The sequence below is a fragment of the Glycine max genome, chromosome 18, assembly GCF_000004515.6.
Source record: "Glycine max cultivar Williams 82 chromosome 18, Glycine_max_v4.0, whole genome shotgun sequence".
NCBI lineage: Eukaryota > Viridiplantae > Streptophyta > Magnoliopsida > Fabales > Fabaceae > Glycine > Glycine max.
The window spans coordinates 46,017,130-46,043,597 of NC_038254.2; the positions used below are offsets into that span (position 1 = coordinate 46,017,130).

Below are 26,468 nucleotides of genomic sequence, written 5' to 3' on the forward strand. Positions count from 1 at the left end.
TATATATATATATATATATATATATATATATATATATATATATATATATATATATATATATTATGCATATTGAAAAAAATGTATGCGGCAATGTCATGTATACATTGCTCCATGAGAAGGATAAATCAAAAGACAACCTTAATGCTCGAAAAGACTTAAAAGAAATGGGATTAAGGCTTGATCTTTGGCCAGATGATAATGGAAAGTATCACCTTGCTTTGTTTTCACTAACACGTGGTACCAAAAAGTTATTTTTGAAAACTTTGAAGACTATTACAGTACCAGATGGTTACTCAAGTAACATTTCCAGATGTATTGATGAGAAACTTAATAAAATATCTGGGTTAAAATGTCACGATTGCCATATTATTATGGAACAATTGCTACCACTAGCAATTCGTAACTTGTTGCCAGACCATGTGACTTCTGTCTTAGTGGAGTTCTGTTCTTTTTTTAGAATACTTTGTGGTAAAACTTTAAATCTTCCAGAACTTTAGTTGCTCCAAGATCGCATTGTGGTTACACTATGCCACTTAGAAATGTTATTCCCTCCATCATTATTCACAGTTATGGTTCATTTAACTGTTCATCTTAGAGAAGAAGCAAAACTTGGAGGCCTAGTGCATTATCGATATATGTATCCAGTAGAGAGGTGAAGATTTAAATAATTTAAATTTATGATGCTATATTACAAATATCTTACTTGTACACTCTTTAATTGTTAGTTATTTCTATAGGGAATTAGGCCACTTAAAATCCTTTGTGAGAAACAAGGAACAACCTGAAGGATCCATAGCTGAGGGGTATTTAGCTGAAGAGTCTCTTACCTTTTGTTCTTGGTATAGAGACAAGGTTCAATAGACCTAAACGTGTTTGTGATAACCCTATTGATAATGAGACTTTTTATGTGTCCTCTATCTTCCCACAAATTGGAAAACCAGTAGGAGCTTGTTCAATGTTCACTTTAACTCCAATGCAAAAATTGCAAGCTCATCGATATGTGCTCCTTAATTGCACTATAGTCACACCATTTGTGGAGTAAGTAAAGTGACATAAACTTTTATTGTTATACTACTTATAAATAATAGTCATGTGTATTGATTATAATAATTAATTTATGTAGTGAATTTAGAGAATTCATAAAAAGGAGTTCAAGAGGAAGAAGACCTTCGTCTACAGAGATAGAGAAAAAAGTCAATAAAGAGTTTGTTGATTGGTTTAGAAAGCGGGTGAGTAGTCATTTAGTGGATAGGGATTTTTTTACCGTCTTTGTTTCAAACTCTAACTTCCAATTTTTTTAGATTATGAATCCAGATACAATGAATGAAATGTCTACTGATCCAAATTTTTTTAGCACGAGGACCCTTGGACAATGCAACAAGATTTACTGCATATAATATTAATGGGTTCAAATTTCGAACCTTGGCTCGAGAAGAAGGATTAAAAACACAAAACAGTGGTGTTTTCTTAACATCTAACACATCATGTGTTTCAAGTAGCATTGATGGCAACTTAAGGCAAGCAGATTTACCTTATTAAGGGAAGTTGAAAGATATCATTGAGATTAACTACTATGGTCGATTCTCTGTTATTCTTTTTAAATGTAAATGGGCTGATACTACACGAGATAGAGGGTATAAAAAGGATTGTTGGAATTTTAATTGTGTTAACTTTGATAGATTGATTCATATTGGTGATCGTGAAGAACATGAACCGTACATTGAAGCATCTTAAGCACAAATGGTGTATTATGTAGATGATGTAGTCAATGAAGGATGGAGTGTTGTTGTACACATAAATCCAAGAGATTTATATTACATGGGAGAAGAAGTAGAAGAAAATGCATATGAAAATGAGCCATACCAAGAGCAACAACTTGAACAAATTTCTAGGCTTAATGATCAATATGTACAATTGGCTACAAACCATCTAAATGATGATATAGTTTATTGAATTGTAACTCCTAAAATAGTAAGAAATTCACACTTGTCTAAATATGATATAGTTGATTGACTTATAAATGTTTGTTATTATTTCATTTATTAATATTTTAATCTTGTTTTAATTTTGATAGTATGTCATCTTAAATTTTATTATTCTTAATTATTTTTCTCTTAATATTGTTGTCATGAATATGTAGTCATGCCAAAGGTGAAGCATTTTAGAAATCCACAAAAATCAGCACCTCAACCACAATGTTCCTCACCAAGTGATTCCACACAAGCTCCTGAAGTCCCAACTGGTAATGTCCCTCTTTCTCATCTATCAACATCTGAAGTTCCAACAATGAATCCTGAAATTTCTTTCCCACCAAGTGATTCCACACAAGCTCCTGAAGTCCCAACTGGTAATGTCCCTTTTTCTCATGTATCAACATCTGAAGTTCCACAAGAAGATGAAACAACTAGACGTCATGTTGGGCGTGAGTCTACACACTGTTGGACTGTTGAGGCAATAGGTATACAAGTATTGTATTTTATTTTTATTTTTGTAATTATCATCATATGAAGTATATTACATTTTCTTATTGAGAAATTCTTTTATTGTTAAAGACTCTGAAGAAACGATCAAGAAGATTAAGGTGAAAGTTAGGGTAGTCAATAGCTTACCTAGGGAGTTACGCATCATTGTGAATTTTGATGACCAAGGCCAAGCAATTGGTGAAGCACAAGCCTTGCTTGCAAGATTTCTTGGAACACTAGCAGCTGATTGCAAATTATTTCCTATGGATTATGATAGATGGTCTGGACCTTCAGGCGTACCTAAAGCTTATTTTGATGATTGCTTTGAAACAATTTTAAAGGTATGTCAATTAGTTATATATACCTTTTTATATCTACACCACTTAGAAACCCTATCTTTACTATTTTTCATATATATATATATATATATATATATATATATATATATTTGCATATGATATTTGATAAATTTGTCTTTTTTTTAGCCTCGATTTTATTTTAAGATTAATGAAGCTGGTGCAAAACGGTATTGCAAATTGAGTATGGGAAGAAAATGGGCTGCAAATAGGCAAAGCTTATGGAATGAGTTCAACGATCCAACCAAAACGAGAGATGAAATCATAAAAAATGTGCCAATAGGCATAGATAAAGATCAATGGGCTCGTTTTGTTCATTATCGTCATAAACCATCAACATTGGTACAATTAGATTGTTTTAATTATTGAATTGTTTTTATAGCTAATTATATGATTACTATTACAAGTTGTAAACTTGAAATTGCTTTGCATATAGGAACTTTGTAGGAGAAATAAAGAAATTCGAAGCAAGCAAGTTATTCCACACACTGGTGGATCCAAAGCTAATCCTAGAAGAAGAAATGAGTTGGTAATGACACTAAATGTTAACTTTTACTAATTAAAGAAGTTCAATGTTTACTTACTCTTTATTTATCTTGGTTTTTAGAAATTGGGAAGCTACCAAGTCATGGACAATTATATATTGAAACTCATAAAAGGAAAGATGGATCATTTGTAAATGAAGCAGCAAAGACTATAGCGGTATGTTTTTCTTTAGTAACATTGTTTTCAAGGATTGTGCTTAATCTTAAAAATTTTATATTTCATTTTATTACATGTTTGCAGGAACAAATTGAAGTAGGATTGACTCAAAGCATAGTTTATGAATCTGAAGTTTCTCCTCTTGATGCTATTGGTAGAGTGTTAGGGTTAGAGCACTCTGGGAGAGTGTGATGCATGGGATTAGGAGCTATTCCTTCAAATACATTCAGGAACACAAGACTTCGAGCTTCTAGTCTGAGCTCTTCTTCATCTGGTGTTGCCTTTCCATCTTCAAACCAATGGCAAGAGAAATACAACAATTTAGAATCAGCTTTTATGGCCTACATGATAATGAAGGAAGGAAGGATCCCTGAAGAATTAGCTAGTTATTTCACTCCTGATCAAACACATGTAAGTAATTAATATGCATACATCATTATGTATATGTGAGGTATCCTAAAACTTGTTAGTATAATACACAATGTACTCTTAAAACTGTTTTACATATGTCTATAGTTTATTAATTTATTCACGCATATTAGTAAGGAAATATATTTTGTAATTGGTACGTGTGTTTATTAAGCTAATTAATTTACAGTTTTGTAGGTAGATTTTATAGTTAATCAACAATATTAAGGTAGAATTTTATTCATTTTGGCTAGCTCTTAATACTCTTTATCTCAAGTTAGGTCTTTAAGTAAACATACATGACCAAAGTAATAACCATGCATAAGTTTAGAATATTAAAACAATTGTTTAGAATTGATTATTTTTATTGATGGTCATTATGATTTAGTATGTGTGATACACCCTTGTATATAGTATATGTGACTAAGTGTGTTTTCTTTTCTTATTTAAGCCAAATGATGCTTCAAGTGTTCCTAATACACCTTTGGATGCAAGAGGATCTTCTGGTGCTAGCAACCCTTAGTTTGCTTATAATATATTTTGGATTTAAAGTTTAGTACAAGACTAATATTACTTTGTTATGGATTTTATGTCATACTTTGATTTACAATAGAAATTTGAATTATAAATCTTTGAACTATATGCTATTATTTTGGTTATTGAAATATAATTTCTACGTCCTCATTATGAGTTTTTTTATTACATTTTTTTATCAATATCATAAGAAAATGAAAAATTATAATACATGTAGATTATGAAACTAAAATGAGTATACAAAATCATTATATACAAGAAAATAAGGAGAATTAGAAAATCAATTGTAAAACATCTATTGCTAGCATGATTTTTTTAAAAAAAACCTCCATAGTATAGTTTTAAAACCTCTTTTAATAAACCTCCGCATTTAGCATAGGTTTAAAACCTCCTACAAAAAACCTCCATATTTAGTGTAGGTATAAAAACCTCTTCCAATAAATCTTCACAGTTAGCGTAGGTTTAAAACCTCCTTTAAAAAACCTCCACAGTTAGCGTAGGTTTAAAACCTCTACAAAAAAACCTCTGCAAAATATTCTCGATACCAGAGGTTTTTGAAAACCGCCGCTAATTGCTTGTGGCGAATATAATTGCGGAGGTTTTTGAAAACCTCCGTAATTTATTTTGCGGAGGGTAAAAACCTCCACTAAACGAAAAAATAACCTCCATTATTTAACAGATTTGTTGCAGTGGCTACTTCAACCTGTTAATTTCTGCCATACTAGATCCTGCAATCAACATGTCATCAACATACACAACAAGGATAACATAACTATTAGTATATTTCTTAACATAGCAGCAATGGTCCATGTCACATCTGTTGAATCCTGAGTTGCTCATAAACTCATTAAACTTCTTGTACCACTGCCTCAGTGCTTGTTTCAAGCCATATAAACTTTTGTGAAGCTTGCACACAAGATTCTCCTTGCCTGGCACTTCAAAACCTTCTGGTTGGGTCATATTGATGCAAGCTCCATTGGAGCTTGTAGGCCTAGGATCTTCTTCATCAATGGATTCCTTTGCTTCTTGGAAGATAAAAGGCAGCGGAATGGAGAAGGAAGAGAGAGAGGAGACGCCACTTCAAGGAGAAGATAAGTCTAGAAGAAGCTCACCACCATAGGAGGCCATGGATAAGAGCTTGGAGGAAGAAGGAGATGAATGAAGGGAGGGGGAGAGAAGAGCACGAAATTTTGTGCTCAAAAAGAGCTCTGAAATCTGAAGTTAATATTCAAATGATCAAAGTTGAAAAAAATGCACACACATGACCTCTATTTATAGCCTAAGTGTCACACAAAATTGGAGGGAAATTCAAATTTCACTTGAATTTGAAATTGAATTTGTGGAGCCAAACTTTGGAGCCAAAATTTCACTAATTATGATTAGTGAATTTTAGTTATGGTTCAGCCCACTAATCCAAGATCAATTCCAAGATTCTCCACTAAGTGTGCTTAGGTGTCATGAGGCATGAAAAGCATGAAGGACATGCACAAAGTGTGACTATATGATGTGGCAATGGGGTGTAGTAAGCAAATGCTCACCTCCCCCTCTAAAATTTAATTGGATTGGGCTTCTACCAATTCAATTAAATTTATTTCCAACCACACACATCAAATATCCACTTAGTGCATGTGAAATTACAAAACTACCCCTAATACAAAAACTAGTCTAGGTGCCCTAAAATACAAGGGCTGAAAAATCCTATATTTCTAGGGTACCCTACCTACATTATGGAGCCCTAAATACAAGGCCCAAAAATAATGAAACCTTAATCTAATATTTACAAAGATAAGTGGGCTCGTACTTAGCCCATGGGCCCGAAATCTACCCTAAGGCTCATAAGAACCCTAGGGCCTTCTCTTGCATCTCTGGCCCAATCTACTTGGAGTTTTCTATCCAATGCCCTTGCGGGGTAGGATTGCATCACATATAGATGTCTTCCTCTAAATCCCCATGCAAGAATGCAGTTTTATCATCTAACTGCTCCAAGTGAAGATTCTCTGCAGCTACTATACTCATAATAACTCTGATGGTAGTCATCTTTACAACTGGAGAGAAGATCTCTATGAAATCAATTCCTTGTTTCTACTGAAACCCTTTCACCACAAGTCTCGCCTTGTATCTTCTTCTACCGTTAGATTCTTCCTTTAGCCTATAGATCCACCTATTCTGTAACGCTTTCTTTCCTTCTAGCAATTTAGTTAAAGACCACGTCTTACTCTTCTGAAGGGATGTCATCTCATTTTTCATCTCTAGCTCCCACTCAATAGTGTCATTCCCCTGCATAGCCTCATTGAAACATTCTGGCTCACCAGCATCAGTTAACAACAAATAATGCAATGAAGGGGAATACCTATCTGGTGGTACTGAAATTCTGCTAGATTTTCTTGGAGGAGTTGATGGTTTTGGTTCTGACTCAACCTCTACACCTGTACTTTTGTTTCTGTTGGCTACATCACTTTCTGAAATTTCTTCAAGTGTTGCTTTCTCAAAAATTTCTGACAGTTTACCTGCACACGTAGATTCTGCAGAAAATTTATCCTTATAAAATAAGTTCTCATTAAAAGTAACATTCCTCCTTTTGATAAATTTCTTGGTTTGGTCATCCCAAAACTTGTAGCCATACATGTCAGATACATAACCAATAAAATAACACTTCCTCACCTTCAAATCCAATTTATCTCTACTATTAGAGTCTGTCAGTATATATGAAACACAACCAACAATTCTCAAATGTGAAAGTTTTACTTCCTTTGCAGACCATACTTCTTCGGGCAACTGATAATTCAAAGGAACTGATAGTCCTTTATTGATGAGATATGTTGCTGTGTTTATTGCTTCTGCCCAAAATGCTTTAGGCAAGCCAGATTGGATCCGTATACACCTCGCTCTCTCGTTCAAGGTTCTATTCATCCTTTCTGCAACACCGTTTTGCTCAGGTGTTCCAAGTATTGTCTTGATCATTCTGATCCCATGTTCTGAACAGAAGTCTTTAAACTCCTGACTATCATACTCCCCGCCATTGTCAGATTTCAGACTTTTAACCTTTAGACCTATCTAATTTTCAACTTCTATTTTCCACTTTTTAAACACATAAAACACATCAGATTTATTTTTAAGAAAATAAACCCATACCTTTCTAGTAGAGTCGTCGATAAAGGTGACATAATAGCGTGAGTTTCCAATAGATTTCACTAGGGCTGGCCCCCAAACATCTGTGTGCACTAATTCTAGCCTTTCAACTTTAGGAGTCTTCCCTGCCCTTGAGAATTTGACCTTTTTCTACTTTCCAAGGATACAGTGTTCACAAACACCAACATCAACATGCTTCAGGCTTGGTAGCTTACCCTTTGCCACCATAAGCTTCATTCCCTTTTCACTTATGTGTCCAAGTCTTTGATGCCACATGGTTGAATTATTGACAGCCTCAGTAACTGGTACCATATCCTCATCTGCAATCATGTAAAGAGATCCTCGCTTCTTTCCACGAGCCATAACGAGATTTCCTTTTGTTACCTTCTAAGCACCATCTCCAAAAGTGGTGTGATGCCCCTCATCATCCAACTGCCCTATAGATATTAAATTTCTCTTTAAGGCAGGAATATGTCTGAGATTATGCAATGTCCATAGGGATCCACTGGAGGTCTTGATGTCAATATCACCTTTTTCGACAATGTTAAGAGATTTTCCATCTACAAGGTAAACTTTCCCAAATCTTCCAAAAATATAGTTAGACAATAAATCTTTAGAGGGAGTAGTGTGGAATGATGCACCTAAGTCCATGATCCATGAATCAACAGGACTATCCAAACTGCAAATTAATGCATCATCAAGTTCATCAGTTGCTGCATTTGCGGATTCATCATCATCGTGCTTCTTGTTTTTGTGCGACTTGTTCTTCTTTGGTGCCTTGCCCTGATTGGTAAAGTGACCTCTCTTGTCACAATTCCAGCAAGTAACGTCACTTTGAAATTTTCTCTGACCTTTACCTCTTGACTTTGATCTACCTCGACCATTCTGACCCTTCTGGGTAGTCCTTCCCCTGCCTTTAGTATTCAATGTTGAATTGGAAACATGACTGGAAGATTCTACTGAATCTGTCTTGCGAACATCTTCACTTAAGATCAAGTCACAGATGTCACTAAGCTTTAATGTGTTCTCCCTTGTAGAACTACTAACTGCAGTAACAGTTGTAGCCCAACTATCCGGTAGTGATGACAATAGAATCAATGCCTTCACCTCATCATCAAATTTAATCTGCACTGATTCCAACTGGGCAAGAATAGTATTAAATTCATTAATATGATCAGTTACAGAGATACCTTCTCCCATCTTGAGGTTGAACAACTGGCGCATCAAGTATACTTTGTTGGCTGCCGACGGCTTCTCGTACATATCTGATAACGCCTTCATTAAGCCTGTAGTAGTCTTCTCGTTTACGATGTTGAACGCGACGTTCTTAGCTAATGTCAATCTGATCACGCTAAGAGCTTGTCGATCCAGCAAGTTCCATTCTTCTTGCTTCATGTCGTCTGGCTTAACCCCTGATAAGGGCTGATACGACTTCTTTTGATATAGATAATCCTCTATCTGCATCTTCCAAAAGCTGAAATCTCTGCCATCGAACTTCTTGATCTTCACCTTCCCCTCTTCTAATGTCATTGCTCCTACTGCCTCCTTTAAACTGAGAAGACTCTCACTAATTCCTTTAAACTAAGGAAATCTTGTGGAGTAACCAAAAGCTCTTGATACCAGTTGTTAGTATAGAGCAATACAAGAAGAGAAAGGAATAAAGGGAAGAGAGAAAAGACACAAGTTTTAACGTGGTTCAGCACACAATGTATGTGCTTACGTCCACGGCTACACTAGGAGAACTTTTTATTACTTGCACATATAAAAGCTTACAAGGTGTCTCTCTATATATAACACTAATGAGACACAAGTTTTTACAAACTAAGCAATGTGGGACTAAGACTACAAAACTCTAACAATCCAAGCGATGTGGGACTAAGACCACAAAACTCTAACATAAAATAAGTCATTGAATAATATTATTTAGAATATAATTCACGTTAATAAAAAGAACTCAATTTACCCAAGACCCATTCCAATTGATACTCTAAGGATCCCTACACATGTTCTCACTAATTGATAGAATCACCACCATCCCCTCTCCCCAGACCTCTGCCAACAACCCTACCTAAGGCACGGCCTAATCCTCTAGTCTTAACCATGATCTGCAAATGTCTACCACAAATTTCATCACTAAACCACACAATTTCAAAGGGTATTTTGCATTTTCCCTTCTCAAGGAGAAATTTAGAAATTTTATGTGTGTGTGTGTGTATGGTTTTGAAAATATGGCTTGGTTTGGTCATTTCCATCACTCTCAACATATTTCTTTGCTCATTTTCTTGTGCCTAATGGTTGGGTTTAGTCTTAACATAGTTTTTGTCGATATTTTTCAGCTATGTCATGGATGAGCTAGGTTCACCTTTGTGGCATCCGAGTGACACCATTTATTTCTCTTATTGCTAACATAGTTTATGATTTTGTTTTATGGTTAATGATATATTATACAACAATTTTAGGAAGTTTTGGACCTAATTAGTTGACTGCTTTGAGACATATGACAAGCACCATCACAAATTGTTGTCTAAATTTAAGGATTCTAATCCTTTTTAGGCACATGTGAAGCACCACATGAAAAGCCCTTAAAAAAGATTACAATCAATGACTAATTTTTTTAGTATCCGTTTGGGATTCTAATGAGTGACTAAATTTAAGGGCTTCAAACACATAAGTAGGAGAAACTTTGAGCAAAACTTAGTAGTTTGTGTTCAAAGTAAAGCTACAACCTAATAATAGTTTGTGTTCCTATTTTCAATTGCGTATACCATACAGGATATAAATAAAGTAATAAACCACTAAAACCTTCAAAATATAAATTCACACCAAACAAAATATCTTAAACAAACATTATACTTTCATATACTATACAATACAAACCAAAAAACCTCAAAACCAAATTTCAAAACAATATCTTAAACAACCATTATACAATATCATACTTCAGGCTAAAAGCTTCAAAAGTAACCCTAAACCCTTATTAAAAACCATTTTTCATTAATTATAACCTAATATAAACTTTTTAAAATTTAAAAAGCTTCTTGTCGATCAACTTGATCTGCAAGCTTCACGCGGATCAACTTGATCCGCAAGTTTCGTGTGGATCAACTTGATCCAAAGGAACTACACGGACAAAAATGCTCACGGATCTACTTTTTCCTACTGCGGCAGAAAAAAGAACGAAGAAATGCAGCAGAAATGCAACAGATCAATACTAGCCTACACTACAATACCAGAAATGCAACAGAAAGGTGAAGCAGCAGAACGAAGAAGAAGAAGAACGCGCTTACCTCGATGTCGCCAACAATGGTGAGCAGTAGAACGAAGAAGAAGAACGCGCCACAAGGTGAAGCACCACCACCAGTCGAGGTCGCGCAGGAGGAGGAAGAAGAAGAATCAACCCACGCCGCCAGCAGAGGTCGCACAGAAGGAGGAAGAAGAAGAAGCAGTAAGGTCGCGGAAGAAGAAGAAAAGCCTCGTGGAAAGGAAGAAGAAATGGCTCGCTGGGTGCATTGGTTTTTTTTAAAAATAACAAGGGGCATTTGTGACTTTTCGCATTAAGTGCTAGGTGCACCAGCAATAACGCTAGGTGCACCTAGCAACAACCAATGAGAGGCCACCAGTGATTTACATACAAGTACAACCTAATAAAAATTCATATTAGCAATCATGAGATTTTTCATGAGTTTATCTGAGTACACTCTATCAAGCACACGGGTAACAACACAGAAAATAATTGGTTTTAGTTCCCCAACATCTTCAATTAACAATTTGACATCCTACAACCATTGAGTAAATGATGATCATATTCCAAATCCAAAGTTCAATTATTACATCAAATGTTCATTTCATAATGACATATATACTACATATACTCACGCTACGCCAGAAACCTATTGAAGCACCATGCCATATGAATGTCTCCCCAATGATCCCATCAAATATATGTGCAAGTGGAAGGTATGATATGTATACATTCTTCTTAGTCAATTGCCAAGTATATACAACTTGTGGATAAAGCGCAATAGTACTTGAAATGAATAACCCACCACTTGTAAGAATTCATCCCATGAATATATTGCCAACCTAGAATTTTCAACTTCTTGCTTTTGTTCAGAGGTAACCTTTCCAAAGCTTGCAATTGCTGAAACAAAGACAAAAAAATGAATGCTTCTTTTTGAAGCATAAGCATTTTAGGAAAGAAAGGAGAGAGTCGACAAAACTAACTCTTGAGATACTTTGTTGCATTTGGAAATGTCTTCAATAGCTGAACATACCCAAGGTATCATATAAAGGAGCATAATAAAGTCCATGAGCATTGCAAGCCTGCAATTATTTGCCAATATGTTAAAAACCCTCAAGTGGGAGAAGTTAGTTCGACAACATTATTGTTAGGTGAGCAGGGATACCCATATCCGGCACAACCTAAGAATAGAGCAACAATTAAAACAAGTGGAACTCTTTGCAGAGAGTAGATATTCAATATAAGAAACAAAGCTTCAATCAAGAAATACCTTATTCTCCTTAGCTCAATAAGGACTACAAAAATCCAACTACCAAAAAAACAATACAGTAGACATGGAAATAACAATAAATACTTAGCACAAAATAGAAGCTTCCAACATATAGAGTGAGCAAAAAAACTAAGATGGAAAAAACTTGGAAGAAAACAAGGGAAGCAAATTCAAAATACAATGTACTTGCATACTCATAATCGATTTTGTAGAATTGGCACCATAAATACCACATTTTACACCCTGCAAACAAGAAATATATGAATTAAGCTTAAAAGAACAAATTGCTAGAAACTATAAATATAATCATATGCAAATATGAAATATCAAAATCATATAAAATAAGGACCCAATATGCAAAATTAGGTGCAAAAGGACATTTGTGTCAAAGAGCCAAGCACGTGAACTCGCATGACCATAGTAACCCCAATTATCACAAAGTGAAATATTATCCCAATCTCCAGCACTTGCGAAACCAACCTCTATTTCAATTTCGCCAATTCTTCACCCTTTTCTTTGTCGCCATCGCCAACAGCTCCGTCGAGCTCCACCACAACCTCTTTCTCCACCAGTGCGTATTGCACGTGCGCGTGCTGCTCCACGTGCGAGTTGGCGACGAGGTTCACGACTAGGGCTAGGAGTGCACCGACGAGCATGACGAGGCCTGCGAAGGGGAGGTCCCTCCCAGGGTGAAGCGATGCCACTGGCAGTCGACGAGTGCGGCATACGCGTTGGGGAACACGTGGACTAGTGAGGTCGAGAGTATCACCCCCACCACGAAACACTTGATTACGACGACGACCTTGTCGTAGAGAGGCTTCCCATTGAAGATTTTGGCGAGGACCGCCAGCGATGACATCCTAACCACACTTGTCACCAAGATGACAAAGATCGAGATCACTTTTAGGTGCGTTGTCGTGCCGTCTCTACACGCCGACATGCGGGTAGCGTTTGTCACGCACATCGAGAGAGAATGAATGAATCAAGAGAGAGAGAGAGAGACGCTGTCTCTGTTGCTCGTGGAAGGAGAAGTCGAAAGGAGATATTTTGAGTGAGGGGTTTTGAAATAAAGGGTGTATGAGGAGAGTGAGCGTCATTAATTTCAAGGACGGTTTTAACAAAATTGTTTTTGAACACTCACTTTCTAAGACAATTTTTATAAAACCGTCGTTGTACATTTTTTGTTATTTACAACATTGCCACCGCTTGACATTCTAAGGTGGTTTTTGGGAACTGTCTTAGAAGGTGCGTTGTAAAAAAATAGTTTTTTTTAGTAATGTATATTAAATTTAATTACTCTTGCAATTTATTTAAAATTACTTAATCATGCATTACGAGAAACATAGTTTTACAACTACCATATGAATGACCAAGTAATGTTGTCATTATTTTATGGTTATGAAATCCACATTCTTCAATAAGTTTTCACCCTATGGTTCTTACAAACTTCCCTTTTAATTTAAAAGAACACCCATATTTTTTTGGCTCTAGTGATCTTATGCACTAACTTGTCTTCATATTATTTGTACTTATTTCTCCCCTTTTCGCAACCCAATCTAACACATGTTTTTTTTTTTTACTTTCAAACTTTTGAATCACAACCACAAACTCGTGCTCCTTTCCTACATGTCGAGCCCAACTTAACAAATCATTGTGCTCTTGAAAAACCTAAAAGAATCAAAAAAATTATTCAGTAGCAAAACACAACGCTTCACAAAACACAAACATATAAAAATTATGAAATATTATACATCATCGGTCATGAAATAACTAGAAAAGTTAACAAGGTTGCGGCTGCATATCAATGTTATGACTACCCACATTTTCATCGTTATCATTCCCCAAACCACTATCATGAGGCTCAACTCCTTATAAAAGGTTGGGTTTGTAAAAGAAACATTAACTTTCATCATCCATATTTTCTCATCCAGTTGGTATTATAACCTCATTAGATATGAAAGTACTCCAATCCATTGACCTATAAAATCAATACAAAAAAATGAATACTTCAATAAAAAAATGATTTGTTACATAATTTCCATCCCATCAGAATTACCAGATAACTAAAAAAAAAATGGAATCACAATTATGTTGTACAAATTGTACAATTCCGTTGAGTTGCCAAAAGCGGAAAAAGAAAACCTAGCAAGAGGAAGGATTCGTGAAGGAGGGAGGGAAGAGAGAATAAGAGAAAAGGAGGTAAGAGAGAAAGGGTAAAGGGAAAGAAGGAAAAGAAGGAAGGAAAAAGGAAGAAAGGATGGGATGAGGTGGGTGCCAATATTAGAGGAAAGAAGAAAAGAGTATTTTTAAACTTTTGCATAGGGACCAATAACAAATTTGAAGGGGTCAATATCAATTCTTCAATTAGGTTGACACCCCACTGAACATCATAGCTTGAGTCCATTAATTGATTAAAAAAGATGGAACAATACAAGAAAACTTCGGGAGACATGAAGCCTAACTCAAGACAAACAAAATGGAGATCTAACGGAACTTATAACAGGGAAGATTGTCTATCCAGTAAAAAAAAAAACTGAGATATAATCCCACCAGAAAAATCCTTCTATACCAGTATTGTAAGTGACTAACCCATCTTGAATTTCAATACACTCACCCTAATTAAAAAAAATTGATAAAAAAATATTTCAGACAAAGAAATTAAAGAAAATTACTATGTGTTTGGATGAGAAATTTAAAGATTTCTAGGAAATTCAAATTCCCAGCATTTTGATTGCCTTGATTTAAATTCCTTTCATTTTGTAAATATTTTGTTTGGATGAGGCAATTCAATTTCTTGTATTTTAATTTCCTTGTTTCGATAAAGTAATTCAATTTCAATGAAATTCAAATTTTCATTTTAAAATATTTATTTAAAAATTAAAATTTCAATATTGAATGAAAATAAACATGAGTCATTTTTTAAATAGTTAAATATTCAAAATAAATTTAATGTTATAAAATATGTAATAATAAATTTTTTAAATATTTAATAATTAAATAATCAAAATAATTTTAATGTTAAACAATTTTGAATCTTATACAATATTCTTGTAGTAACACAAAAAAACTTGGATTAAACAATACTGCAAAATTAAAAGATGAATGATATGTAATTCTTTATTCTTGTTTAAAAAATTAATTACCTAGTCTTGCAATAATTTTAAAAAACATATTAAAATTAAATAATTATGTAATTTAAGGACAATTATCTCGTACAAAATTCAAATGATATTAATTTCATTGTTCATACGGGAAGAAAATTCAAATTGTTAATAACGCATCAAATTGTTAATAATGCACCAACGCATCAACACGATTCAACACAAGCATTACAAGGTCCTAATTAATCAAGTTCCAAACAAAGATCTTAAACAAGAATTACAAGGTCCAAATTAAAAAAAAAACAATATTCTTCATTCATCATCAAGTGTAAAAGGTCGAGAAACCTGAATAACTAACATCCAATGCTGCCATTTAGGGGAGAAGAAACAAGATAATATAAGTCACAAGAGGAAGGACAAATAATTATAGTGAAAATATGAGCTCAATTAGGCATAAAAAAGACACAAATTTATAATTTGAAAATTGAAATTGGAAATGTAGACAAAAGGTTACTCACCAAGTTTCATTCTCCAAGATGTGTTAAAACATAATCTGTCTTTTGGTGAATTGGAAGGGCTTTCACAATAGCTAACGGCTTTGGATCGTCAGCTAACCATTTAATAGCTTTAGCCCATTGTTGTCTATTAAGATCTGGGATCAAAGCTGCCTCACGTAATACTTCTTGAATATCTTCATCATCAACTTTACCATCCATTTTTTCTACCATTCCGTTAAAAGAGTTCGTCATTTTATCCAAAGAAGCTGCTATTCCTTCTTTTTCTCCCATCTTTCTCTTGTGAGGATGTGTGCCAGAAGAAGTCGAACCTTGCCTTTTTTCTTTTGTATTAGAGCTTGATTCTTCTAAATCTATGGCAGTAGCACCTAACCCCATGAATTCCACTTCATTTGTTTCTCTACTCATCGCTTCATCAGCATCCATAGCAGTTTCAGCTCCATGACCGGTGGCTCTATCTTTAGCACACAAATCCACTATATCATCCCAATTTTGAAGCACCTTGAATCGAAACGGTTTAGCCGATTTATGCGACTGGAAAAAAAAAGAAAAAAATCAAATCCAATATACTTTGAATAACAAATAGCAACATATTAAAGAATATTTACAGTGCAATATTCATTCCAAGCATTTTCATTCTCAATTGTGATCATGTGCTTAGTGCCATCCCAATCAAATCCACTTTGGCCAAGGATGTCACTTACAATACCATACCACGATCTCCATAATTTGATACGGATTTTGACATTATCTGATGTGACATTAACATTCACTGCGGCTGCAGCATTCAATGCTGACCTTTTCCAACCTCCGTCACCCTTGTTGCCCAAATTCCTTTGATCTCTAAGTACATCAGCCACTACACGTTCCATTTCCAAATTCCATGTAAAATAACTTCTTGTTTCCTCATTATTTTTTCCTAAAACTTTTCTTTTGTCCGTCATTTTTTCAGTAGATGACTCCATTGAAGTTAATGTCACTTATTCAACCTGCACATAACAAATATTAGATATGACCTACTTTATTCATTTGACTAGTCCACTGCACAATCATAGAAAATATTTCAAGCAAAGTTTTTATGCAATAGCAAATTACCTCAAAGTCTATCTTCAATAGAAAAGTACAATAGTAACAAAGCACACAAAGTTTGTCAGCAATAGCAAATTACATTTAAAAAAGAACTATCCCTAAGCAAAGTTTCTCCTAACTTGATGATAGTTAGCAAACATATTCATAGCTAATGTATCTTGAAATCTTGTCCATTCCTCGGTAGCTTGAATAGTTGTGATATAATCTATGACATTATTTTGAACTTCTTCCCTTGATTGATGGACTAACTCTTCATCAACAACAAATAAAAATTCTAAGTCTTGAACTTCTAAAAGTTGATCAGTTTGTTGTTCGTCTCTTATGAAATTGTGTAACACAAAACAAGCATTGATAATTCTTATTTTTGTGTTTATATCAAAAAATGAAGGAGTTCTTAATATACTCCATCTTTTTTTCAAGATCCCAAATGACCTTTCTATTGCATTTCGGGCACTTGCATGACGAAGATTAAATAACTCCTTGTAACTTTGAGGGGTGTTTCCAATCCCCTCATTGAGATGATATCTAGTCCCTTGATATGGTGCTAAAAATCCCGGACCATTGGTATATCCCGCATCCACAAGAAAATACTTACCTACAATGTTTAAAATAACAAACATAGACTTAAACTAGACCAAAAAAAAAGAAAAAAATTATTTCTAAGAAATATTACCAGTTGGAATTTCAAGTTTGTTTTGACGACGTAATGCATCTCGTAATACTCGAGAATCTCCTGCAGACCCTTCCCACCCAGGTAACACATAAATAAACCTTAAATCTGGACCACAAGCAGCTAACACATTTGTAGAGACATCACCCTTTCTATTACGATATCTAGGTCTCTCATCAGGAGAAACTGTAACCGGAATATGAGTCCCATCAAGTGCTCCAATACATCTCTACAAACAAGACAATTTTTTTAGATTCTAAGAAAATTTTATAATTAACTAATTTCTCCTAACAATTGATAAACTTACCTCAAACCATCTCCACTTGTTTGCTTCCGCACCTTCTAAAGTACAAGGTTGAAAATTCAAATATTCTTTGCTCACTTTCATTACCGCTCTCAAGACATAATTGAATTGCCTACTTATGGTTTCTTTAGATCTACAATAACTAAATTGCACTACCCTATATTTTAGGTTGTGAGCAAGGATATGTAAAAACATTGCTACTACTTCAGTTGTTGGAACATTTCTTGTTCTTACTAATCCACCCTTTTCTTGTAAAATTCTACAAAGGTTAAAAAATGCATTTTTACTAAGCCTCAATTGTTCAATGCAATCTTTATTTGTTCCTCTATAAAGACGATTAAGGAAGTTGTGACGTTCTAGTTCCCAATTAGGGGTTGGCTCCTTAACAAAATAGTTATTATGATACCATGTCACTACACCAATGACCATATGAACAACACAAGCAGCAGCTAATAAGATTATCTTCTTATACTCTTCTCTTTTACGTTTTCGTGAAGTCATTGCAGTGTCAACTATGCTATGATCCATTTCTTCTCAATCCAAACTGCATGATAATGATATAAAATAATATGTGCATATATTATTTGGAGATTTAAAACAAATATCTAGGTAAAAGATGTAAAACAATGGTACTAGTGCAATACAAAGATGATCAACTAAAAACAATGATACTATTAAATCATGTCTTGTTCTTTTCTCTCCCTGTGTATATATTCATATTAGACCAGACCAAGTTAACACTTGTACCAAAAAGCTATTTTGGGCCTACAAATACAAATGTGTAACTTGATCACAAAACAATGACAACATGGGTAACATTTGACCAGGTTCAACCTTACTCCAAAGTCGAAGGGCATAACAACAACCAATCCATTATTATTAATTTTATATAGATTAATCTATTTAGGAGCAATATACTATATTTCATATTCTATTATTAACTAATAGTGTGGTTGTATATGTAAAACTCTATCTTATATTATCTTTAATTAGTGTAGGAGAAATATATGCAGCATATGATTCTTGTTATACTTTTGGTATTTAGTATAAATATCTTTTGGTAAAATATACTGCAAAGTAGTTCCTAGTTCCTAGTATTAGTAGAGTAATGGATATATACACGAATATAAAGAATAAAAAGTGCTCTTGTATGATTTTTAATAAAATCTTTTTTTTTATTTCTTAAACAATAACCTTAAAACAAAAGGCACTTATTAAAAAGCCCTTATTGCATCCTAAGAGAGATTACATAAGTATTACATCCTAAGTCCTAACCCGCTACCTTAGCAACCAATAAATCCTCCAACGTGTATTGCTTATCATTGCCATCATGGTATAGCTGCCAACAAAAAGCAATACCAACCTATCCCATCAATGCCATCAGGTTATTGCTTATCAATTAGCATACTTCCATGAACATTTCTTTTGTAATATTGATTTGTCCAGTGATCCATTTCCACACAACCAATGTAATATGCTTAAAATAAGAATTTAACCCAAATATAATAATATTTTAATTTTTAAAACATTTCTCAATATATCAATGAGTATTAAAAATATTGAAAGATAGCTGTAAAAAAATGGAAAGATGATAATATATAGAGATGATATATAAATATTATGTCTATTTCTTTGTACTTTAATATGTTTATATTATTTAATCATAAATTTATTATTTTTTGGGATATGATATGCAAACCTAAGCAATAAGGAATATCTCCAATAAAACCTTAGCTTGGAACGTTCATACCGGTGTGCTGAGAGGGAGAGAGAGAGCTCGTGGTGTGTGTGTGCGATGAGAGAGAGAGCTCGTGGTGTGTTGAGAGAGGGATACAGGGAGGAATTTAATGATGCAATCCTACCCCCCAAGGGCATTGGATAGAAGACTCCAAGAACATTGGGCCAAACATGCAAGAGAAGGCCCTAGGGTTCTCATGAGCCTTAGGGTAGATTTCGGGCCCATGGGTTAAGTATGAGCCCACTTATCTTTGTACATATTATATTAAGGTTTCATTAATTTTGGGTCTTGTATTTAGGGCTCCATAATGTAGGTAGGGTACCCTAGAAATATAGGATTTTTCAGCCCTTGTATTTTAGGGCACCTAGACTAGTTTTTGTATTAGGGGTAGTTTTGTAATTTCACATGCATTACGTGAATATTTGATGCGTGTGGTTGGAAATAAATTTAATTGAATTGGTAGAAGCCCAATCCAATTAAATTTTAGAGGGGGAGGTGAGCATTTGCTTACTACACCCCATTGTCACATCATATAGTCACATTTTGTGCATGTCCTTCATGCTTTACATGCCTCATGACACCTAAACACACTTAGTGGAGAATCTTAGAATTGATCTTGGATTAGTGGGCTGAACCATAACTAAAATTCACTAATCATAGTTAGTGAAATTTTGGCTCCAAAGTTTGGCTCCACAAATTCAATTTCAAATTCAAGTGAAATTTAAATTGAAATTCAAATTTTCCTCCAATTTTGTGTGACACTTAGGCTATAAATAGAGGTCATGTGTGTGCATTTTTTTTAACTTTGATGATTTGAAAATTAAACTTCAAATTTTAAAGCTCTTTTAGAGCATAAAAATTCGTGCTCTTCTCTCCCTCTCCCTTCATTCATTTCCTTCTTCCTCCAAGCTCTTATCCATGGCCTCTTATGGTGGTGAGCTTCTTCTAGACTCATCTTCTCCTTGAAGTGGCGTCTCCTCTCTCTCTTCCTTCTCCATTCCGCTGCCATTCATCTTCCAAGAAGCAAAGGAATCCATTGATGAAGAAGATCCTAGGCCTACAAGCTCCAATGGAGCTTACATCATGTGGTATCAAGAGCATCTTCATCTAGGTGATGTTCTTTTGCTTTCTCTATCTTTTTGTTCGGTGATTTCTCTTTAATTCCTTGTTCTTCATCTTATTCTCCATGTATATCCTCCATTGTCTTGTGGTTTGGTGTTGTTTAGAGTAGATTAAAAAAAATAAACCAATTAAATCTTAGATCTACACTTGTTCTTGCATTTCTATGGTTCAAATTTTGTAGATCTACTCTTGAATCTTGTTTTTGTGTTGATTTTAGGTTCTATGATTTTTAATTCATAATATTCTTGTGCTGAACCTTAGATCTAAATGTTCTTCCAAAAATATTGATTAGAAAAAAAAAACACAAAAATCTAAGTGTAAATCACTTAATCCATGTTGTCTTAGAGTCATGTTTAGTCATAGTAATTGTCACATTATGCTCTAAGTTTGTGTTGAATTTTTATTTTGTTTATTGAATTCTAGATACATTTGTTCATGTATTCTTATCATTCTTAGCCTATCTTTTGAATTTTGAGTCTAATTCATGCATGTTATTTAGTTCATAACATGTTCTAAATCAATTCCTAGAAGTAGTCTTGTTGTTGAACTCTTTTTTGTTTTCTAAGATTCCTACATGATGCCTATGATGAAGTTGAGTTGTGGCTGGATTTGTGAATCAAATAAGTCTTAAGCTCTCTTGAATTGCGTTATTCAAGATAATTGAGCATAAGCAAACACAAATTGTAACTATCCAAATCTTAAGCAACATAAACACTACTCTTGATTTCTAGGTTCAAATCGCTGGTGCTGGTAGCTTGAACATACGAATTTGTATAAATTACTGGGAATTGATCATTACGTTTTTTGAGCTGAAATTTTTACTGAATTTTCTAGATATCTGGACCAAAATTATAAAAAAGAACCAAATGATTTGGGTTAAAGGAAAAAATAAGAAAAATCACACAAGTTGGTAGAAAAACCAGTGTCCAGGAAAAAAAAAGGTGAAAGGGAAGTGTGCTTGTTGTTTTGGCTCAAAATTTGTTCTATAATTGGTGCCTATTTTATACCAATCCTAGTTCTGAAATTTCAATTGAAAATTATTGTGAAAACAAGTGCCAAAACTAGAGGTTTCTTGAGTTTTTTTTTTTAGTTTTTCTACTATACTCTAGAGCCATTCTAGGTTTCTCTTTGAGTCCTAGCTTGCTTTTTTGTGCTTTTCATTGCTTTAATTGTTGAATAATCCTTGGAAATTTGTCTTGTTAAAACTCTATTGGTTTAGCTTTCATTTCATTTTTTTTAGTCTTTGGTTATTGCTTGTCTCTTTGTTTCCTTGCTTGTGAGTTGCCATATAGGGAATTGGAAAGGAGGATTGGTGTCATATCTTGAAGAATTTGAGTCAAGAAGCAAGGGGCCAACCACCTTAAGAGATATTGGAATAAGAAGCACTCCAAATTGAGTGAAACACTAAAGAGAGAATAGCCACCACAATTGAGGACTTTTTTTCTTTGTAATTTTGTAATTGGCAATTTGCTTTGCTTTCAAATTTTGTACCAAAAAGGCCTTTCATTGGAAGTAAGTTGGGAGCCTCCGCTAGGTCACCCTACTTCCATTTGTGTGTAATAATTTTAGGCAATTTTACCTTAGGATAGTGAGTGTTTTGTTGGGAACCTTAAATGAGGTCATCCAAACACTCTTAGGATCCACCTAGTTTGCATTTCTTGCACTTTAATTTCTTGCTTACTTTCATAGCTTATTTCCTTTACCCTCCATTGTCAAACCGCCTAAATAGCTTGCCTTTTACCAATTAGTTTTTACCTTATCTTTCACACCTCTTTTAGTGTTTATTTTGGCTAGTTTCAACCATAGTTTCTTTTACCTTTTTTTTTCAAACCCCCAACAAGAAAGAACCACAACTTAGAAACCACCATGAGTCTTCATTCTTCATCTAGTATTAATGGTGAGGGTTCTACTACTAAGGACCCCTTGTATAAGATATTAGATGAGTTGAGATCCCTTAAGTTATGGAAAGAAAAACAAAAAAGAAAAGAAAAAGGGAAAAAAGAGTGGAAGAAATAAGTCAAGATGAAAAAAAGAAAATAAGGGAAGAAGAAAGAAGGAAAATACTAAAAGAGTTAAGAAAAGAAAAACATGCCTCCTATAGTAGTCATAACTCTTGCAAGAGCCTAAGTGAAGAACTTCATGACTATTATGAAGGAAGGTATAGGTCACATCTTAGATCTCACTCCCATATGAGAGAAAAGGAAAGAAAGCCTCAAGAGGCTAACATTAACCTCCCATACTTTCATGGGAAGGACAATGTAGAGGCTAACTTAGATTGGGAAATAAGGGTAGAGCAACAACTTAAAAGGAAGTCTACTTCAAAATCTTATGGCTCTCACTCTTATCCAAAGAAAGACCAAGGTCAAGGCATCTTAGGGGTGACACCTTCTAAGCCCAAAGATGACAAGAGGAAGACAATAGAAAAGCAAGCCCCTAAGGCTAGTATGCAAGAGAAAACTATCTCTATAAAGTGCTTTAAATGTCTTGGAAGAGAACACATTACTTCTCAATGCCCCACCACAAAAACCATGATTATGAGGGACCAATACATTTATAGTAGCCAAGATAAGGTTACTACCTCACCTTCCTCTAGTGAAAGTGAAGAAGCAAAAGGGGAAGAATCTAGTGAAGAAATCTACCCCCAAGAAGAAGGACAACCATTAATGGTTAAAAAGAAGTGTAAGGAGGTAAGTCTCATTTTACAATAAAGACAGACATTAAAGAAACTTTCCCTCTTAGACAACCTCCACATTTTCTCTTTTGTAAAAAGACACTTGCTAGCATTGCCACACCTCTTGGGTTTGAGGTTATTCCTCAAGTAAAGGAGTTGTTGGATGAGGGTTTGGTTCACAAGAGCTTAAATTCTTGTGCTTTGTTGGTGCCTAAAATAGGTATTATTAGGCACCAAATCCCTATGATAGGTGGTATGTGTTGAGTGGTGCAACACTCTTTTGTAAAATCACTCATGCACCCAATATCTTCATGATTTGTGTACATAGGGACTCATTAGGTAGGTTTGTTCTTATTTTTTGTTTCAATGCAAACCTAGGTGTTCATGTGGGACACCTTAGGTTTGTCGTAATTTTTTGTAAGAATAATCAACATGAAAATAAAGAAAAAGGTATGTTTTATTCCATTACTTTCTTAACTTTTTAAATAGTGATCAATGGCTTCCCATGGACCCTAAGAGAATAAAGGTCATTCCTGAGTGGCCTACTCCACCAAGTATAAGGGAAATTTGGGGCTTCAATATCTTAACAAACTTTTACAAAAGGTTTGTCCCATATTTTTCTATACTTGTAGCACCACTCATTGAGTTGGTGAGGCACTATATTCTTTTATGGGAAGATGGTCAAGAAAGGGGTTTTCAATCCTTACTGTACTCTAACATACCCAACATCACTAATACATATGTTTTTATTCTTTTTACACATGTTGAGGAAAGAATTAATGAGTTTCAAGAACCTCTGGATTTGAGGTCAAATCCTTTTCAAGGGGGAGGGAATGATGCAATCCTACCCCCCAAGGGCATTAGATAGAAGACTCCAAGAACATTGGGCCAAACATGCAAGAGAAGGCCCTAGGGTTCTCATGAGCCTTAGGGTAGATTTTGGGCCCATGGGCTAAGTATGAGCCCACTTATCTTTGTACATATTATATTAAGGTTTCATTAATTTTGGGTCTTGTATTTAGGGCTCCATAATGTAGGTAGGGTGCCCTAGAAATATAGGATTTTTCAGCCCTTGTATTTTAGGGTACATAGACTAGTTTTTGTATTAGGGGTAGTTTTGTAATTTCACATGCACTACGTGAATATTTGATGCGTGTGGTTGGAAATAAATTTAATTGAATTGGTAGAAGCCCAATCCAATTAAATTTTAGAGGGGGAGGTGAGCATTTGCTTACTACACCCCATTGCCACATCATATAGTCACATTTTGTACATGTCCTTCATGCTTTACATGCCTCATGACACCTCAGCACACTTAGTGAAGAATCTTGGAATTGATCTTGGATTAGTGAGTTGAACCATAACTAAAATTCACTAATCATAATTAGTGAAATTTTGGCTCCAAAGTTTGGCTCCACAAATTCAATTTCAAATTCAAGTGAAATTTGAATTGAAATTCAAATTTCCCTCCAATTTTGTGTGACACTTAGGCTATAAATAGAAGTCATGCGTGTGCATTTTTTTCAACTTTGATGATTTGAAAATTAAACTTCAGATTTCAAAGCTTTTTTAGAGCATAAAATTTCGTGTTCTTCTCTCCCTCTCCCTTCATTCATCTCCTTCTTCCTCCAAGCTCTTATCCATGGCCTCCTATGGTGGTGAGCTTCTTCTAGACTCATCTTCTCCTTGAAGTGGCGTCTCCTCTTTCTCTTCCTTCTCCATTCCGCTGCCATTCATCTTCTAAGAAGCAAAGAAATCCATTGATAAAGAAGATCCTAGGCCTACAAGCTCCAATGGAGCTTACATCATTTAATTTCTTTGCTTTTTAATGGGAATTTCAAATTCTCTCAAATTAGTATATTAAAATACTTTGTAAAAATGACAGCATTTTAATTACTTTTAAAATACCCCATCCTAACATATTAGATTATTGGAAGACAATTTAATATCTCTGTTGAAATACTTTACCTGGTTAAATTTCTCCATCCAAATACAATGTTAGAGTTCAATTCAGAGCTAAAATTAATGATAATAAAAAAGAATCAAAGCTAAAAAGCAAACAATTTGAAAGCAAGGTAAGGAAGAGACCTGTAATGAGAACCGGCCAAATGAAGGGTGTGTCATCACTTCAATACGATTTTGTTGTTGGGAATATCTTTTGATAAGAGCAGTTACCGTAACAAAAAGAATTCATATCTTAAACTTTTGAAGATTCGCATCTTCCTAAATTGTAATGGTAGGATAAATAACCAAATTAGGAAGTACATAGGATAAAACAATTTGCATATTTTACTATAAACACTGAATTAATCATCCATATATCAAGTTTCAATCTTTTGTGTCTAATGTACTTAATGGCCACATCAAATTTTGGATGTGTGACACGCCTTTTTCTTGAGATGTGGTCACCTTACTCCTGATCGATGTACGGTACAAATTTTAAAATTTTGGTTTGGTACAAAGGCAGGTTTGCGTCGCGCTCTGACAACGAAGCATAAAATAAAATTTTACAAAAGAAAAGTGAAGAAAGCTAAGATGCATAATTGTTGAAATATCATGGCTTTTTGTTTATACAACGTTTTTTTAGATAAATGCAACATGTTTTTTGTCATCATGTGTTATGCACTTTTTTGCATATGAGACTTTATACATATTTGTAGATCCATTAATGCTGAGTGCTAGCTAAACATAGTAAAATGGATTAAATGCCATCCAGGACGTAGAGCCAATGGGGCAACTTATTTTTTTTAAAAAAATAATAATAATTTATTATCATGTAAATGAAGAAAGAATATTAAATGAAATGTCCAACTAGATAAAATATAATAATAAAAAAATAATTATTAAAAGATAAAATTTCACAATAAGTAAAAAATTGAAGCCAACGGGATCAAATTATAAAAACAGGGGTGCAAAAAATAACAATACATTAATATGCTCTTATGTATATCTCAAAGTTAAGGAGTGCAAGTGCATCCCCTCAGCTCCACTTGAGTCTGCCAGTTCCTTTCGTACTATTTTATAAAAGTTAAATTTTATCAGCTATGGATCATTTGGTAGTCCCAATCTAGTTGGGATCGCCCGCTCTCTTGTGAGGCTTGCAAACCTTGACTTTAAAAAATGGTGTTTATTTTTTTTTTTTTTTTGCTACCAGAA

At 34.4% G+C, this 26,468-nt stretch overlaps 2 protein-coding genes and 1 pseudogene across 2 annotated transcripts; all 3 read right to left on the bottom strand.

Moving 5' to 3' along the window:
* Positions 1–9,603: 9,603 nt before the first annotated feature.
* On the bottom strand, positions 9,604–13,066 carry LOC113000216 (zinc transporter 6, chloroplastic-like; annotated as a pseudogene).
* A 2,661-nt stretch (positions 13,067–15,727) lies between these two features.
* On the bottom strand, positions 15,728–16,590 carry LOC102667018 (uncharacterized). The gene is made up of 2 exons (XM_026126891.1): positions 16,327–16,590; positions 15,728–16,252 (listed from the first exon to the last, which is right to left on the bottom strand). Exons 1-2 carry the CDS (start codon positions 16,588–16,590, stop codon positions 15,728–15,730), a joined length of 789 nt encoding a protein of 262 aa, XP_025982676.1.
* Positions 16,591–16,698: 108 nt separating this feature from the next.
* Positions 16,699–17,976, bottom strand: LOC100789653 (uncharacterized). The gene is made up of 6 exons (XM_041011826.1): positions 17,785–17,976; positions 17,481–17,706; positions 17,358–17,402; positions 16,927–17,030; positions 16,814–16,825; positions 16,699–16,707 (listed from the first exon to the last, which is right to left on the bottom strand). Exons 1-6 carry the CDS (start codon positions 17,974–17,976, stop codon positions 16,699–16,701), a joined length of 588 nt encoding a protein of 195 aa, XP_040867760.1.
* Between the last annotated feature and the right edge of the window lie 8,492 nt (positions 17,977–26,468).

What these genes read in the sequence shown, in the direction of transcription:
- LOC102667018 (XM_026126891.1), bottom strand. Translation starts at nt 16,590, where the DNA reads ATGGAACGTGTAGTGGCTGATGTACTTAGAGATCAAAGGAATTTGGGC. An exon ending in CTTGGAATGAATATTGCACT is followed by an intron (nt 16,253 to 16,326) that starts GTAAATATTCTT and finishes TTTTTTTTCCAG; the next exon opens with TCGCATAAATCGGCTAAACC.
- LOC100789653 (XM_041011826.1), bottom strand. Translation starts at nt 17,976, where the DNA reads ATGTTTTTACATATCCTTGCTCACAACCTAAAATATAGGGTAGTGCAA. An exon ending in ACAAGTGGAGATGGTTTGAG is followed by an intron (nt 17,707 to 17,784) that starts GTAAGTTTATCA and finishes TCTTGTTTGTAG; the next exon opens with AGATGTATTGGAGCACTTGA. An exon ending in ATATACCAATGGTCCGGGAT is followed by an intron (nt 17,031 to 17,357) that starts TTTTAGCACCAT and finishes CAAGGGAAGAAG; the next exon opens with TTCAAAATAATGTCATAGAT.